Below are 18970 nucleotides of genomic sequence, written 5' to 3'. Positions count from 1 at the left end.
AAAATATGAAATTGAACAATTTTCTTCTCCAAAAATGTTTTAGGAGGATATTTACCATTAAGATAACACAGAAAATTACAACAGGTACCTGTAATGCACAGGCTAACATTATTTACCAGAAGCAAGTCATGAAGAAAATTTGCATCCGGATACCTTCCGGAAACCTTCCGGAAACCTTCCGGAAACCTTCCAGATGCCTTCAACAACCTTCAAATTGCTTGGTATTTTCAAGTTAATTTTTTTATGTGTTTCACACTTAAGTGAACAAAATGCACCCCCCAAATTTTGACATTTTTTTTGGAAGGTTTCCGGAAGGTTTCCGGAAGGTATCCGGGCCGGATCCAAAATGGGAAGGTATCCGGAAGGTTTCCGGAAGGTTTCCGGAAGACGGAAACCTACACTTTTTTTGCTGTGTATGTGCATAACTTTAAAAGAGGCAAATGTGACATTAAGAATATTAATCGATACAAGGTTATTGTAGGGTTTTTGATGCATTAAGATAATCCGCTACTGTCACCGTCGTTAACTTTGTCAGAGGAGTCATTTGATAGCTGCAAAGTTATTTGGTCACCTCCATCAGGCCTTACTTCAATCTCGTCTTGTATGACCGACAACAGGTCTAATTTCGAGATTGGCAATGGACTTGCATTGGAAGCTTATGTACAGTCACATGTCTACGTGCACACTTCGAGTTTATGCGTTTTCATATACTTTATTCTGGATGACGTCATAGTGTTTGTTGTCATCTCTCGTTCCTGTGTCCAGTCCAGCATAGTCTTTGTCTTGAGTGTTACGTCCATCAGTGTGTGGCAGTTCGGATATAGATGTGTAGTTGTCTGCTAGTGTCATGCTGGAGTCAGCTGTCTCTTTTCCCTTTCCATCCTTCACAAGGTCACGACTCCATAACAACCTGCATGAGACAATGGTTGATGTACATGATGAAATAAGATATATATATGTATTCTGAAACGCTGCTACCATTTTTTACACTTACCTCCCTTTTCGAAAAAGGTAAAGATGCACGCCACCTGTCAGCAACAGTGTTAGGACGACACCCACAACCAATCCAATGACAACACCAATGATGTGACTGAATGGAGGGTCTGTCCTGGCCACAGAGTTCTCATTCACCAACCCTGCAACTTCAAAGTTCAATATATACAATATGTGTACGAACTGTAAAATAATTATATATATATATATATATATATATATATATATATATATATATATATATATATATATATATATATATATATATATATATATATATATTTATATTACACCAGCTACCCTCCCTCTTTTAATTTGAAAAATGGGAATGTTTATTTTCGTACATGAAATCTTCAAGCAACCGTGGTATGCTTATATTTGAACGTTATACTTACCAAATGTGTATATGTCTAGGGTTTTACCTGATGGGTATGAAATGATTGTTTAGGCTCCGATTTCTTAAAGTTAGATCCCAAGAGCAAATAGAATCTAGATCAAGATGAAGATCAGGATAAGATAAGAGACAATTAAGATTTAAGTTATCCGAGATGTAACATTATAAGGGCATATAGATATAAGTTCTTCTTTTGAAGTTTTAAAGAGATTTCTGGTAATATAATTGGCCCGATCAATTGTCAACATTCTTCTAAATGTGACGTTTACAAAGTATAAACTTAAACCTTTCGCTTTTTTACCTGAACCACTATTCCTGTGGAAATTTATCAAATTGAAAAATGGGAATGTTCATTTTAATTGTCAACGAACCTCTACATGTGACGTTTACCAAGTATTAACTTCACCTTTTGAAGTTTATACACTTTTTTACCTTAACTACTATTCATGAGGAATCTCGAGTTGAACATTTCTCTGTCGTCTTCCTTGCTTACCATGATCTTTAGAATCCGCAATATTGGACAATAAATTAACATTTCTAACATATGTATGCGTGTGTCCCTCCTCTTCAAACATGACTACCTAGAAGTTCACTAAAATTCAAAATTCATCCCGAACACAAAATACTCTGAGGTTGAAAATTCTGTTTGAACTCTCATTTTAGGCAATGGAAAATTACTGTATGGCCTCTGAAAGTTCGGTATATCGTCAATTTCGCCATTTGTAACACATTCCTAAATAAGCATATATTTAGTGTATATTTTGAAATCAAAATTTTGAATATTTACTCGGAGAATTTAATTTTAAAAAATAACATTGTAGTGATCGCCAGTAATGTGTTTTTTTTAAACAAATCAGCAATGATCATTGTAAAACGTCGCCGTTAACATTACATGTGGAATGTTTTGAAAAATACGCAAACATCAACGCCAAAGTGAACTTGCTGCCCTTTTGTATAGTATTTACAAACTCACGTCTGTTTTGAGATGTCTCTTGTATTACGTATATTTCAAGCTCACCTGTGATAGCTACAACCCGAAATAACGAAAGATTCCTCGTAAAATCCCTCATACTGATGTCAATGGACACGCAATTTTGTAAATGTAGATGTCATACATCAACATTGTTGTTCACAATTGGTGATTTCTTTGAGGTGAAAGTCGGGTGACAATATTATGTTATTTCAGATATAAAATTAATAAAAAGTATGTTCGTTAATCAACAGTGAACTGTGTCCTTTATTTATGGAATTGGAAGTGTGAGAATACACCATCAATTGGTTTATCGCATTCCAATATAACCGGTAACGTAAATCGACGAAAATTGTGTGTCATAGGTCAATTGCCATCTCTTACTGGGCATTTACACAAACGTTTAACAAGCAATGTTATATCGATATGTATACTTTAATGACAGAAAAAAAAGTTCAGTCATCTTAAAATGACAAGATCTGTTCCCGCAGAGTAAATGCAGTTAAGGGGAATTATTACGATTATTGTCAGAAAGAATTATTTACAGCATATCTCTTATTGATGTCTGTAACATGTGTTACACACGGACGCTAATAAATAATCATTACTTCAAGAGAAATACATTATGCTGACGATGACCCCCCTTTGATAACTGATACGAGCGTCGTTAGTGGTCAAGACCATTCTACGGATCCTGCTCACAACCGAATCCCCTCCTTTTTCCTCAGGCCTGTCGTAAGCCTATCATCGCAGAAGCCAATGTAGGCCATTTGCCTTTGGAACCTAAGAACCTGCGACCCATTAAACGTTTACTCAGGAAGTGGTGTTGCCTATGATCACGAAAACAAATCATCTTCGAAATTGTTTGTATGTGTTTATCGGATTTATCAATGTAGTTAGGTTTCAGAACGGGATGGACACAAACGGTTTATATATGTATACTCATAAATTACCAATTTATTCATTCTTTATCAATATAGAAAGTAAAATACCTATGCCACTAAAAACATGAAAACAAAAAGTTTCTGTTTGAGCAACTGTGGTTGAAGTTTGTCAATACGTGAGCTATATACGAAGTTAGTCGCAGTCTTACCTTTGGCGCAGTCCTCTCCCTCCCATCCAGACTGACACCCATCCTCACACCGGCCTGTATCCCGGGGACAGGCGCCCGACTCTCCCAGGCACTTCCGGGCACGGCAGCTACCTTTACATCCAGCTCCGTATTCATCTCCTTGGACACATGCTAGGAACAGAAATATGTTTGTCCAGAGAATGTTGAATTCAATTGCTTTTTGTTTATTCTTACGTGTGTATCTATAAAGGGTAATGTTATATTGACTGATCAGTTTACACTGTGTCCATTACAACGTTGTCATAACGTTTTAAAGCAACTTTATACCGTAATCTAAGTGAATCTTAAATGTTGTTTAACGCCGAAGTCAGCAAATATTCGAGCTGTATCATGGCGACCTTTAAATTATTATTCAAGTCTTGACTGAAAGCATTCTTACACGATATGAGCCAAGTCCAAACAACCCAAACAATTCTAATTATGCATTGATTGCAATATGATGAACTGCGTATTTAGGACTTGTTCTGAACCTGAGTCCCAACAGTGTACATGAAATTCAGCATGCCGTTTTGGAGTAGGGTAAAATACATTTTTGACACTAGAATTCACACATGTATTAAGGGGAGTGTGACACTTTCTTACGTCTATTACCTGAAGTACAGTCTTCTCCCTTCCACCCTGACTGACATCCTGACTCACAGCGACCTGTATCCCGGGGACAGGTGCCGGTCCCTCCCTCACACATTCGGGTAGTGCAGTTATCAAGACATCCAGCGCCGTATTGCAAACCTTGGATACAGGCTGTAGACGGAAAACAATTAAGACAACAACCAAACCATTTGTTTATGACACTCAGCCCACAATGTACCACATACATCTATTTTAACCAGGATGTCATTTGTGAGCTTACACAAATTCACAACGTAATTTACAAATAAATTCAGATTATGTAACAATTATATCCAAATTATCACAACAATGTTACGTATCATTTACCCTTGGTACAATATTCGTCTTGCCACCCCAACTGACATCCTAACTCGCACTGACCTGTATTGCATGCGTCCAAGATGTGTAGTCATGCGTATCCTGAGTGACAATAATATATTCTTCACAAAAAAGAAACGCAAATCCAGATTTGTGGCTGGTAAGAAAATACTGTCACTATTCGATTGACGCAGATGCCAGGCAATAAAAACCCTGTACTTAAATACCGTTCATAGTGCTGCTGCACGTGCAGTACATGCAGCCCCATGGCCCTTTTGTTAATGCACTGGGTACGTTTTTTTCCGAATCGTACGTGTTTCCGGACTAATGGTTTGCATGTCCATTTTGTGATCATTTTGATCATGGAAATTTGTCACTGACACTATAAAACATTAAACCTCTTCATTGTGCACTTCTTCGTCTGCAACTGTTGCTTGTCTTGCCAAAAATATCCATTTGGCGTTCCTTTCTTTGAAGAGTATATCATAAATAATGGAGAGGAAACTAACCTTCTGTGAAATCAATATGCTTCGAGACATCATGCGACAAGTGTTTTACGAAAGATACGACAGTATACTTGTTATGTTATGTTATACAAACGGCTCAGTATGTATCGTATACAATGGTTCAATCAAGAAGCACTGTCTTCATGGAAGTGAGATTTACATACTGACTTTACCAGCCATTTTTCAACAAATAAATGTATACACATACATTAAATGGAATATGGACTATCTAAAGTTTCTTACCTTGAGTGCAGTCTTCCCCCTTCCAGCCTGACTGACATCCTGACTCACACTGCCCTGTATCACGGGGACAGGTGACATTCCCTCCCTTACACATCCGGGCACTGCAGTTACCAACACATACTTCTCCATATTCCACATCTTGGACACAGGCTGTAGATGGCAAAAAAGAATATGTATGACATAGTCTAGTGCCTGACCCTCCTTCACACATCCGGGCACTGAAGTTACCCAAACCACCAGCTCCACAGCTCACCTATGTTATACATGCTGCCAATGAAAAGAATACAAGCTGTTTACAGAAACGAAATAAGAGCTTACAGACATTAGTTATTCAAGAAATTCACATTGCCTATTTTTTAAAAATGTTCCACCATTAACCAGGACGCCAGTCAAAGATGGGCAAAGTGTACATGTATGACGACAATTATTTTATTTATGAGATTTATATTATGATTCTGTGCTTCGACTTAGCTATAACACTTGTGGATGCCATTTACCAGTAGTACAGTCTTCTCCTTTCCACCCTGGCTGACATCCTGACTCACATCGGCCTGTGTCCCGGGGACAGGTGACATTCCCTCCCTTACACATCCGGGCACTGCAGTTTCCAACACAACCAGCTCCATATTCAACTCCTTGGACACAGGCTGTAGACGGGGAAAAATTATGTTTGGCCAAGACCACAAGTCATAAGTGGCAATAATATGATAAATAGTGAATGATTGGCAAACTCACGTTCTGTACAATCAATATGCTTCCATCCGGGTATGCAGCCATTTTCACAATCCCCGGTCACGTGATTACAGGAAGAGGTTCCACTACACCTCCTAGAGGAACACAGGTGGACACAGCCTTCTCCGTAGGAATTTACACATTCTGAAATAAGGAAATGGGATGCATAACTAGATTCATATGTGAAGAATGACATTATGTCATCTGTTATAATTAATGTAAAAAAAAAGTATTTCGTTACGACATACTGTCATAAACAAAATGAAGAACTGAACACCCAGACTATCGACTGCATCCGTGCTGTGGCAGTCATCAACTTGCTACAGTAATCTATCAACATATTCAATACATAGACGACACATCGGTGTAGTTACGTTTGAACGATCGGCAATTTGATAAATGACGAGTAACACTAAATCGCCACACGTTCCCCGTCGGGAACCAACCCAGTCACGTTGATGGTGTCGGTGATTATGTATTACTCACAGAGGTTCAAAGCAGTTCTTAACATATATTTCTCATCTAATGATGGATATAGGGATATAGAAACATTGAAAGTGAGTAAAAACAAATCGTTCTTCAAAATAATGTCTATATTTTCACGAAATAACACTCATTTCTTTTTCTTAATTACCATAATTTAATCTATTAATCAGGGGGATTTTTTGTGTGAACATTCTCTGTCTATTCTTACTCTGTATACAGTCAGTTCCATTCCATCCTGCCTTACATCCCTCAACACATGTCCCCGTTACGCGAGCACAGCTGGAGTTGTCGCCCTTGCAGTGTCTGTCTGAGCATCGCCTATTACAGTTTGTTCCATAGCTGCCAAATACACACACTGAAACAATACCGTTAGTATACGTTTGCTATTCATTTACTTTTCGTTCTTTTTGCAAAAACCTCTGCAACAGGACATTGATATCAACTGAAGTGACAGAACATTAAACAATAAAAGTAACTGTAACTGTAACTACAAACCCGTGTCACACTTGTCTGGTTTCCAGCCTGGTAGACAGACGCCACTCGGACAGACGCCGCTCATGTAGTTACAAACCTCGCCGTCACAGTGGCAGTAGTTGTCACAGACAGCACCGAACGTACCGGGGCCACACACTTGAAATGCAAGACACCAACACAATTAAACAACATTTACAGCGATGGCAATGAACAGACAGAGATTAAAGATGAATACAAAAAGATTTTGTCAGAAAAATAATACTATAATTCCTACCATATCCAAGAAAAACATTGTAGTCACTCTAATCAAACATCGCCGTGAAGTCCATGTATGATTTCATAAGTGCGCCTCGTGTCTACAGCGAGAGGAATGCACGGTTAACAACCAATGTGTCAGTTATTTCCCCAACAACAACTATGCTTTATCACAACTAACACATGAGAAATTCATATTCACGCCAAACGATGAGTTATTTTTGAAAATCAAATAAAGTATTTATTTGTATCTATATACCCAAGGACAGGAAATACCATAAATGACACAACCTTCAACCTTCACTTCACAAAAATCCAGGACGGGTACGTTGACTTTGTCTTTCTCGTTGTTGACAGTTGTGTACAGGACCAGAAAGCGACCTTCACCAGAACAAGTGACGTTCAAAACATCAGGAATGTCTGTCCCGTCTCTGTTCCCTGTCACGTTGTAGCAGTTGACGCCATCAGTTGGGGAGATGGCAGTATCAGCTATGTAGATCTGGATACCATTCCGACGAACTTTATCTGTTACATATGAAAAGTGTCATGGCAATCGATGAAATCTAGTATTTCGTATGGAAGCTGGTCAGTGATGAATTGCAACATCGCTGTATATTCCACCAACGTTTTAGTAGTTTGCCTGTTGCAAATGCAGTCTCACATGTCTGTGTCACAACGCACATACTTACAATCGACAGTCTTAAGAGGAACACCATTTACCCTGTATGCTTACCCCAGACTATCATTACCCAGTGAAATAGTTATACTTGCATTAACTATTTCGTTTCAAGTCCTTATTCGATTCGCCCTATTTCATTTTATTTGGGGATCTCGAACAGTTAGCTAGAACATGAATAATAACTAATTTTAAAACGTCACAGTATTTGAGATTTGAGCAGATTGGATAACAGATTAATGGCGTCACTGGATGTGTATAATCGAGTGGAATGTAAGGCTTGTTATATGTCCGTATTTTTATCCTTATCATACGTCAGTGCGAAATAGCTTAAGCTTAAGACCACGACAAGCATTAACTGTGCCATGGATGCGTACATACGTGCTTTTATTATGAACTGGTTTACACACCTATTTCGTATTTGGCTATCAAGGACAATGATTCTATGTGGACATTGATGCATGATGTATTGGTACTCGGACCTTGAGTCGAAGAGAATTATGATACATTATCCTGCCAGGATCAGGATTTATCCTTGGACATTTATTCAATATATTTTGACACAATGACAATGATTCCCAGCAGGACATTCATTCAGGATGTATTGTTGCTAGCATCATGATGCACAGGTGGACGATGTCTATAGCTAGGTCCTAGCAAAACTATAATCTATACAGCTGTTTCATTAAGGTTAGTTTAGTGCATTAAGATCATTTATGTATATTGTTATTCACTGAGAGAATGGTCTTCCCACTCGCAGAAAGACACGATGAGAAATATAACAGCATTTTTCGTGAAATGATAGTAGAAAGTGTCACCATCTGATTACTAACACCCTCCTATATCCTAAAGCACCACAATATGCATGGCATGGCATGACACTTACCACATTGCAACAGACAACAACATTCATTACTTTGAACAAAAGGATATGTGGTCCTTCCGAAATTCAAAATCATTTTCGATCATTTATGCAGCTATTTTGATGTATGCATAGTGAATCAGTAAGATCAGTCTTGGAAGAAATAGTTCGATTGAGTGAACATGGTTTTATGCTGCTTTTAGCAATATTCCAGCAATATCACGGCGGGGGACACAAGAAACGTACCTATGTGGGAAATCGAACCTGGGCCTTCTGCGTGACGAGCGAACGCTTATACGTCTGGAATACCCCATCGCCCCTCGAAATCCTTCGAAAAGGCTCTGCCATAGTGTTTAGGCAATGACACCACAGCAGCATTAACACTGTTCAGCATGGCCTTAGAGTAAATTGGAAATATTATTTAGTGACCCTACTGGGTCTCTATCTTTAAGTAGGACATATTATTTCGCCTCATATGCTCCAGTATTTACATAACAGTGAGGTTTTGTAGGACACTAAGTACTCTATGGTTCCGTCGGACAATTCATTCAATGAACATGCTGGTGTCACATAGAAGAGTTGTTTTTTTAATGCTTTAATATCACTTTATTATAATATTTGACTCGATATAACAAACAATCATATTAATAAGAGAGACGTGATGATGTGTTTTTTCCCCACCTAAAGGTTTGTTCTGACATATGGTTGATAACTGAAGTCATCCATGATATATTTGTCATCCATTTTGCTATTTTCTGCATCCTAAGTTGCCATTTCGATGTTAGTACATGCTAATATGCAGGTCACCAATAAAACAAACAGTCAATGATCTACTGCCCTGATATGTATTCTGGAATGCAAATTCATTCAAAGTAATTTATCTATCACTGTTTTTAAACGCAGAATATTTGTATATTTTAATTTTCGGCTAATCTCGTCAACATTCGCCAATAACTCAAGGCATGGTGTAAATCCTGCTGGGGAACCATGTAGGTAGCAAAGTTACTGTAAGTCCCCTTGGTCCCTAGTATGGTGGCCTAACTTTAGTTGTTGGTGATTAATAGCCTGTTTTTATAATGTGTCATCTGTTGGAATCAAATCATTTTATTGCTCTAAAACTAGTTTTACACTTATGATCTGTGATATATTGCTGGTTGTTATATTGTCCTTCGTTGACAGTTTTTTATATAAATCTATAATAACAATGCATATCTTGTTCAAGTCACGATATGGCTGAAATATTGCCGATGTGACTTTAAATTAACTCACTCACTCACTCACTGATATGTATTCAGTTGTCATTATGTCAGCGGAGCCGCTGTTACAGTGGTCAATAAATGTGAAGAGCCGACAATGCTGTCTGTCTGTGTCGACTGCACCATGCTGTGCTGCCAGTAGAACATGTTTAATGAACATCTGGCGTAATACTCACAATTAGTTCTGAAGTATATGACGACGCCACGCACCAGTGTTTCATTTCCGAGATCCACTCTCCACCAGGCATATGTTATACTTGCATCATCATAAACTGAATGAAAACATGTTTGTTCATCACCGCCTCCTGTGTCCCCATTGACGGCGTTTGATGATGGGAAGTGGACACTACTTGATGATGTTGTCTTCTTGAAGGCTATATTTTCTGTGACATACAATAGAGTGATTCCTAAATAACATTAACATCATGTTATGGTAACATGCGACTAAAGCAGACATCATAAGGTCGATGTCAATATGTACTAGTAAATGGATAATACATAGCAACGAGGAACATGTCAAAATATGACAGGACCAGTGTTCAGGTCAGTTTATATTTTATATTAGATATTTCTGTTGGATATGAAAAGGTTTTGTCGCTTTATTTGTATCAACATTCCGGTCAGTGTTCATACAGGTATACTCTGTACGAATATATCCTCAGATGCAGTTCATGAACGTTGCTACCAAATGTAAATTGTTGTAACTGCATTGATTGAAACAATCCACATTCTCATGCTTACCTTTCTGACAAGTCGGACCGGACCATCCCTCGGAACAATATGCAGGTTCGCAACCGGAAGTAGGGTTACAATTGACCAGGGGACAGTGACACTGGTAGCTGCACCTGTTGCCGTATTTACCTGGCGTACAGTCACCTGTAACAGAAATGATGCATAAATGCATCAAGTACAGACCGTTACACTCAACACGAGACCACATTCGCCACATGGGCAGTTTCATAGTCTCCACAGTGACGAATACACAGACAAGGGCATTTCTGATCGCCCAGTACTTTATTGAACAAGTTATGTTTTCAAAGAAATCAAAATATGCCACAACAGACATCTGATCAGACAGATACGTTATTCTGCATTCCACATGATGTCAGAAAGAGCCCAGCTCCATATTCCACTATCCAGAAGGACGTAGACGTCTAAGGTTGTACTAGGGTCACAAGTCAACAAATGCCACAGACGTCTTATATGTAATTCCGCCGACCGCATACTTGTTATGCTGAACGCCAGTCACATACTCAGATGAATGTATGTGTGATTCAGTACGTCTGCGGGTAATATATAATGTTTACTGAGTGAACACATTTTAATGGTGGCACACATTTTGGATACATCACTCCTCTCTTTACAAACAAGATGATTGTCATCTGAACTATGAAAGAGAAATACACAGATTCAGTCTGAGGTGAATCCGAAATGATGCAGCACTTAGCCCCTCACCACTTTCCTTAAACCCACAGTATGATGCTAAATGCTGGTCTCAGATCAGACCAAACCAGGGTTTGAACCCAGGATTTGAAGTTTCCGGCACACCTAAGGCACACATCTGTGGAAATTGAACTCTGGCGCCTCTTTACCACCTGTCATGTATTTCCTGTGCCGTGAAGTGCAATAATGGTAATGTAATGGCAAGAATAAAACATGTAAGTAATATACATAGAAACCATAGAATTAATAGAGGTTATCACGCGAGTGTATCAAGGGATAGTAAATATCCTGCATTCGGAATAAATTAAGCGAGCCATAGTGTTTATTCATAATGCAGGATAGTGACAGTAGCCAATATAGTTCCAACTGAAATCTGTTTCTTATACAGTGGCGAAGCAATGTATACCAAAACCACAATTGTTTTATTTGCCGTTCGCGGCAATCCATTGGTCTGTTCCCTAGAGTAACTACCCTTTCTCAAAAGGAAGCTACTCTAACCCTAGTCTATGAGACGTCATGACGGACACGGTCAGACGTTGTTGACAGTCGGTCTGTCCTGTCATAAGGTTAAGGTGTACAGCGACAAAACGAAACAAGGTAACGATTCAAACAAATTTCGGCCAAATCCAACTATTTTAATTTGAGGAAAAGGTTTCAAGCCACAGAGGTGTACAAGCGCAGATATGGCTACTGATCCTTCTTGGTTAGGCCTAGTGCCCTCGCAAAACTGTCTCGAAATTTAGATCTTAAAAGTTAGACACTTATTTTCAGTATATTAGACAGTTCTTTTGATAATGATAGCAATCATCCCTGTAGTTTATCAAGATTCCCGATGGCAAATTCTGTCTCGATCGCCGAATGACGAGGGCGAAGCCATGTTTGTTTAAAAGCACTGAAAGTAGTCCCTACCTGAACTTTGATATTTGCATATCTATCCGAATATGACCCCAACGGATATGATTTGTATCCGTTGGCTTTTATCCTGCTGAGAAACCTACCCATTATTTGAGTTACAGTTATTCAGTGTTTGGAATATTCACAGCACTTGCAGAGTTAACCTCCTTTACTAAGAGGGAACCAGCAGACGAGACGATAAGTGTTGTCCACATGGATAAGGCGTTCACACTTTTGGTTAAACCCACGAATACGGGTATGGTGCTTATAAAAAGTCTGGTTTCGTGTCGTTTCTATGCCGTGCACTACATTAATCATAATGTAATGGCAATGAGAAAACATGCAATATATATTCAATTATATGTAAAGAAAAAATAATATGTATCCTGTACAAGCAGTACACAAGGGAATTGATGTTGCCAGTATTGATAAGGCACCATGAGTGGCGGCACGACGTTCTGTGAGTACTGAATGGCATCTGTTGCTATCTGGACGTCCTGTTTGAATCTGGTAGTCTCGGGATGGTTGTTATCTTCCTGCATCGTTGTTGTCTCCCAAAACCAGAACGGGGTGCTTCGGTGTGTGGTCTCTGACAGTAATTCCCCTGCACAGAGCAGTATTCTGGGAGATAATGGAACCAACTCCCAATTTGACGACATTCGCAATCCCAGGCGCTGCCTTTTTGGGTTGTGTATATTAACTGAGATTAGTTGATAATAACGCTACGATCTCGGCAAATGGATGATCACGTTATAACAAAACGAAAAGAATGCGGAAATGTCCATGTTCTTATTCAAACAGACAGCATACTCTTAAATACATGTAAATATAAATTTCCATTGCAAGAGCCTAACCAGCCCAGATGCTTTGCGATTAAACGATTCCATTTGGAAAAGGGCAAAATAGCTGTATAAATTATATGAATGGACCACTGAAAAACAGTGATCACTCGTATATTCTCGAAATGGGTAAGTGTATCCTGCCTTAACAATAGCAACCGCCATTCGTACAATTTGCATGAAAAAGTATTGTTTCCTGACGCAGTGCAGCTGTACCCCCGCTATGCAAAATCATCCGATAAACAAACCAGACAATCGGGTGACTGATGAACCAGAAACTCCAGTGACACGAGAGTAGCATTACTGATTTTGTTTAAAAAAATAAAAGTGATCTGTAAACGTTGAATTACGCCTGCTGTGTACAAATGCAGAGATTTTGCTGCTTACAAGAAAATAATGATTTTAGAAACATATAGATATTTCTTTCGTAGTTGACTCAGCACAGCGAAATGCTACTATGATCAATGCTACGATTATGATAATATTCACGAGGACAGGTGAACGCGTGCTGTTTGGCATATATGCGTATGGGAATTGAATCACTACCCTGATACCCTAAACCAGGAAGAAGATTACTCAATGTCAAGCTTTCACTGCTGGTCGGTAATGTTTGTGTGCGATGAGCACTCAAGCGATGCTCTTAAGTATCTGGAAGATATATTTTACTCAACATACAGTGGTGCAATTTAAACGAGGTTGCGACAGAATCCGAATGCTTATGTGTAAGGATATGTATTATCACCTTCAACAGACTGTTCGTAGTTGCACAGATAGTATATGTGTTCAAAGATGTAAAGTTGTTTCGATAATATATCTGTTCACAGATATAAAGTTGTATAGACGGTATATGTATTCACAGACATACATTTTTATGCATAGAACATACGTTCACAGATTAACAGCAGTCAGTAACGATACAGTCCGACATCGCCTGAAGGTAAAACAAATCTGCAAAGGAAAAAGGAACAGAATACACGCAGAAGCTACCATGTGTTGTGTTTCGAATCGGTGTCATGGTGCCAGTCACTACAGTTACAGATTTTGATGAATGTGGTCAAGCATCTCAAATCTGTATATAAAAATATAATTACTTCACAAATAGATTACATATTGTTTCAAGCACGCCTCTCCCATATATTTCATATAGAATACGTGACGTCATGTAATCATTACTATCAGTAGTATATTCACTGTAATAAGGAAAACCAGTTTGTGCAAACATCTGCCTGAACGATACTCGAGTAGGCTACCTATGAGTGAGTGTTTTCAATGTCTTGTCACCCCGGTGTCACCCACTTTACTGTGGTGTAGTGATGCAGACATTACACATTACTTCCTCGACCATCGTGTTTGGGACACCGTATCAAACCTTCACATCCCAACTCTTCCTAAACCAGCGTCAGTTATACAAAACGTATCCTTTACATAATGATATGCTGATTTAAAGTGCAACTTCTCATTTGCTCTTGAGAATTATGCGATCCCGATTACACTGTAACTATTGTATCATGACTGATGCCTTCACACTAACATTTACTAACAACTGGGGATTTTACCGTGGTAGGGTTAATGTAGGTAGGTGTGACACGACTCGTTTTGTGTTTAACTGGTGATACTACTTTTTAAAATAACCTGTAAAAGGGAGCCAGTGTCCTGTTCACTACACAGTTGTTGCGTTTGAAACACCGTGAACTGACACGTTTCAAAACATATCAATGACACCACTTGACTGTCATTAAGGTGTTTTACTGGATAGGTCCGTCACACAAACATTGTATATTTATATATTATGCACCTCATTTAGGTATATGTTTACATTATGCCGCTCATTTAGGTATGTACTGACATAACGCTGCAAATTTAGGGACCTGTATACATTCATCATTAGAACCTACATGTTGGTATCAGTACACATTATCATTGGACATGGGTAAAATAATCCTTCTGTCTGCCATGACTATTCGATATTGACGAAATTCATCATGAATTATCATTGACAATAAGAGACAGTAGCTGTTCCACACACAATATGAAACGAAACTATAAGTAATGGGATTCGTGTATAGGACACTATATATAACTGTATTTGTAGGATTTTGAAGTTGCAGTTAACTGCAAAAATATTGAAATGTGTGACAATGTATAAGTTGTTCTTATTTCGTGTACTTTCAAGTTTTGAACTTAAAACTACTAACACAATTAATGAAATATTCATGAAACTAAGATGGGCAGACAAACACTAGCTCATATTCAAATATAAAGAAAACTGGGAGACGGAAACCTCTGCAACACACCTTTGTGACACAATTAGCCATGCATTGGGCATTATTATCAGTTCTATGGATCTGACACAGGATCGGGGAAAGTCTCGTGTTGATAACGATTCAAGAATTCCGCTATAACTGCATGGTGAAGTCTGTCTTAGCGGGAAATCAAGACTGGTTGTTCTCCGGCGTTGACGTTTTATATTTACATGAACGTGAACTGTCCTAGCTACGGTCGACATGTATTCATGCTTCTGTTTACAAGCTACCGATAGCGTTGATTCCCTCTACTTTCTGCACTCGTAGCATCAGTTTGTCGTTGTGTAATCGCCCAGATAAAGACATGCTTAGCCTTTTCGCGACTTCATGGTGTCATCGCAGGGGTCAAATTAACCAAATTTACTCTATATTTTGCCTGTTACGCCCGATTGAATCTGTTCCGTGTAGAATCGGGACTAGTTACATGTATTCTTTGGCGTTGATGTGTGCAGTTGCACAGATACAGAGAACAGGTAAGCGAAAACTGTACACTTTTATAGACGTCATATTCCTGTTTCAGGTGTGGATCATGCACGTGCTACGGTCACTCGTCATGTCGATTCGTTTTTCCATATTTACAAGTTTGTAATCTGCATTTTGCTTTCGTTGTTGCGTTTGACGACTGTGAAAATAATGATATGTTTGGACACTGCATTGCATAATTTCCATGCTATGTGTAAAAGTCGGAGATTTCAGTTATTAGGCGTTTCTTTTAGGATGGAGTATATTAACTGAGATAAACATGACGAGTCATACTTGCTGGATAACATAGCTAAGATCACGGCCAGTGGATGATTACATTCTGATCGTGAAAAGACTATGCATACTCTGCCCAAATGGTATAACCCGCCAATCATACAATGTGCACGACAAAGTAAGTACTGGAGTACTTCTGCCATGCGAAGCCACCCAGTAAACAAACCAGGTAATCCTTTAAAATACAGTGACACGAAAGTATCATTACTGATTTTGTTGAGACAAATAAAACAAATCTGTTAATTTTAAAATACGTCTGCTGTGTACAAGTGCACAGATTTTGTTGCTTATAAGTGAAGAAAAACCTGAAGAAATATATTCGTTTTGAACAATGGGGTGCAGTATTAAACTCTCGGCCCAAATGTTTCTTTTGTAGTTGACTCAGAATAGATAAATACTACTGAGAATCAATGCTACTTTTTTTGATAATATTCATATAATCAGGTAAACGCATGCCATATATGCGTATGCGTGTGGATATTGAATAAATCAATGTAAACCTTATTCTCAAATGTAGCAAAGGTCTTGTTGAATCTCTCTAACTGATTGTTTATAATACGTTACATAATATCCATTACAACGATAAGACGACAGGACGACAATAGGTTATGAGAGACATCTCATTGTAGAGTGCACATCAACCACGCATCTTGTTCAAGTGCAGCTCTCTTCTCAACCATGAAACCTTACAACCCAGATACTCTACACCAGGAAGAAGAATACTCGGTGTAAGGCATATTTTGCTTTGTGGAAATGTGTGTCTGCCATGAGCACTCAAGCCATGCTCTTGAAGATCGTGGGGTAACAGGATAGTCAGAACATACATTATAACAATTTAAAGAAGGTTGAGATATAACTCTAATGCGTATGTGTATGGATGTTTATGATCAACGTCAACACAGTGTTCGTAGTTGTACATAGAGTATATGTGTTCAAAGATGTAAAGTTGTGCAGATAGTACATGTGTTCACAGATTAACGGCAGTCAGTAATGACTCAGTACGATATCGATGTACAAGGTACACGGAATAAAGAACAGAAGACCCGCTTGACCTACACATATGTTTGGTTTTGATTCGCTGTCGTGGTTTCACTTAAGTTACAGATGTTGATGAATATAGTCAAGCATCAACGCAGATCTTTATATATGAATAGAATTGCTTCACAATTTCGTTTACATATTGTTTTGAGGACAATTCTTCCATGCATTCCATACAGTATAAGTAACGTCATGTGATCATAAATGTCACTATGCCATATTCACTGGAAAAAGAAAAACAAGTTTGTGAAAACATCTGTCTGACCCATACCCTGGTAGGCTTCCCAGGTGTGACTGTTCTCCATGTCTTGTCACGCTGGTGTCACCCAGAACACGGCAATGGGATAGCGATACAGCCATTGCACATTATTACCTGAACCAACGCTTTTGGGACACCATACCCCTATAGCCCGTCTAGTAAAGTGACATACTAACAGGCTTATTTAAACTGTAACTCTGCTTTTGCTCATGAGTATTATGCTTTCCCGAATACACTGTACCTGTTGGGGGGCACGGGTGGCCCAGTCGTTTAAGGCGCCGCGATTCGCTGTGCAGAGTTGCGTCCCCTGGACACGCCAGAAACCTATGATTGTGGGTTTGAATCCCGGTTCACCCCAATTATGTTTCTAGGTTTGTCAGCGCCATACCCGCGCCCGTGGGTTTCACCAAAGTTGTAAGCGTCTGAGACCTGCATCACTTCGGGCTTTCCTCCCACATCAAGCTGACACGCCGTAATATAACTGGAATAATGTTAAAAGAGGCGTTAAACCCAACTCACTCACTCACTCACCGTACCTATTGTATCATGCCTGACATCCTCACACTAACAAGTCTGGTGATTCTACCATGGTAGGGTTAATGTCGGATAATGCGACACGACTCGTTTTGTGTTAAACTGGTCATACTACTTTCTAAATCTACCTGTATAAGGGAGATAGATTACTGTTCACCACACAGTGATTACGTAAGGAACACCGTGAACTGATACGTTTTAAAATATATAAATGACACAACTCGACTGTCATAACGTACATAGATATACGTACACCTATACGTAAAAAACTGACTTACCAGCTACGACACTGAGGCAGGCAAACAAGAACACAACACCGACACACGCCGCCATCGTCACATATTGCAGCACAGACCAGGACGATGATTACGGTCCTGTGAATATCTGCTTATTGTGTAAAAACCGTGCAGTGAAATTCTTTGGACAAAAGAGACTGTGGTTTGTGTCGGTTTTTATGACAACTTGCTCCACACATGAAGAAACACAGACTCTACAGCCTTTTGCTCACATGCTGTAATGAATAATACGACAAGTATCATCACTTGTTGTAAAGTAGACATGTGTTGTTATACAGACGAGTTGCTCCACCAGGTGAAAATAGCAGACCGTGCATGACGATGCATGGATGTATGTGTGTGTTGGGAGCTCCGCGCTTGTCGTAAAGCCAATTAATGTATATCATAAGGGTGGTCTGACTTGTTGCGTGCCATAGGCGTCGTAAACAGTTGCCAGTGATATCAACCACTGGTTTGCTTGATCCAAATAGATCATTTGGAAGCCTTCTTGATATAGCTTGAAGGTTAAAATGGTGGAAAACACTATTTACAGATTCATTTGAATTTGACCGATTTTATAAATAACACAGTTCCAGTGAATATTTTCCGAAACATTGGAAATTGGTGAAACTGAAATATGACAATAAAATATGACAATGTCCTCAAACAAAGAGGAATTCTCACACATGAATCACCCGTTCCGTTGACACTATTGATTTAAGG

General features: G+C 38.9%; 1 protein-coding gene across 2 annotated transcripts; it reads right to left on the bottom strand.

The window, feature by feature from the left end:
* Positions 1-423: 423 nt before the first annotated feature.
* LOC139478836 (multiple epidermal growth factor-like domains protein 10) lies at positions 424-18379 on the bottom strand. 2 transcript variants are annotated; one of them, XM_071261497.1, is made up of 13 exons: positions 18251-18379; positions 10648-10782; positions 10083-10289; positions 7404-7637; positions 6879-7013; positions 6592-6738; positions 5901-6041; positions 5663-5812; positions 5166-5315; positions 4081-4230; positions 3451-3600; positions 995-1142; positions 424-910 (listed from the first exon to the last, which is right to left on the bottom strand). In XM_071261497.1, the coding sequence occupies exons 1-13, from the start codon at positions 18303-18305 to the stop codon at positions 694-696; spliced, it is 2019 nt and encodes a 672-aa protein (XP_071117598.1). In that variant the 5' UTR covers positions 18306-18379; the 3' UTR covers positions 424-693. The 2 variants fall into 2 exon arrangements, with proteins under 2 accessions (XP_071117598.1, XP_071117599.1); XM_071261498.1 differs by having other exon boundaries at positions 995-1136.
* Positions 18380-18970: the final 591 nt, after the last annotated feature.

The sequence above is a fragment of the Haliotis cracherodii genome, unplaced genomic scaffold (assembly GCF_022045235.1).
Source record: "Haliotis cracherodii isolate W230 unplaced genomic scaffold, xgHalCrac1.p SCAF_4, whole genome shotgun sequence".
In the NCBI taxonomy this organism is placed as follows: domain Eukaryota; kingdom Metazoa; phylum Mollusca; class Gastropoda; order Lepetellida; family Haliotidae; genus Haliotis; species Haliotis cracherodii.
This window is presented reverse-complemented; position numbering and strand designations above follow the sequence as displayed.

Bases quoted from the DNA above. Each gene is read 5' to 3' on its own strand.
- LOC139478836 (XM_071261497.1), bottom strand. From the start codon at position 18,305: ATGGCGGCGTGTGTCGGTGTTGTGTTCTTGTTTGCCTGCCTCAGTGTC. The intron at 7,638-10,082 runs GTGAGTATTACG...CATATGTAACAG, and splicing joins CATATACTTCAGAACTAATT to ATAAAGTTCGTCGGAATGGT. The intron at 911-994 runs GTAAGTGTAAAA...TGTCTCATGCAG, and splicing joins TACCTTTTTCGAAAAGGGAG to GTTGTTATGGAGTCGTGACC.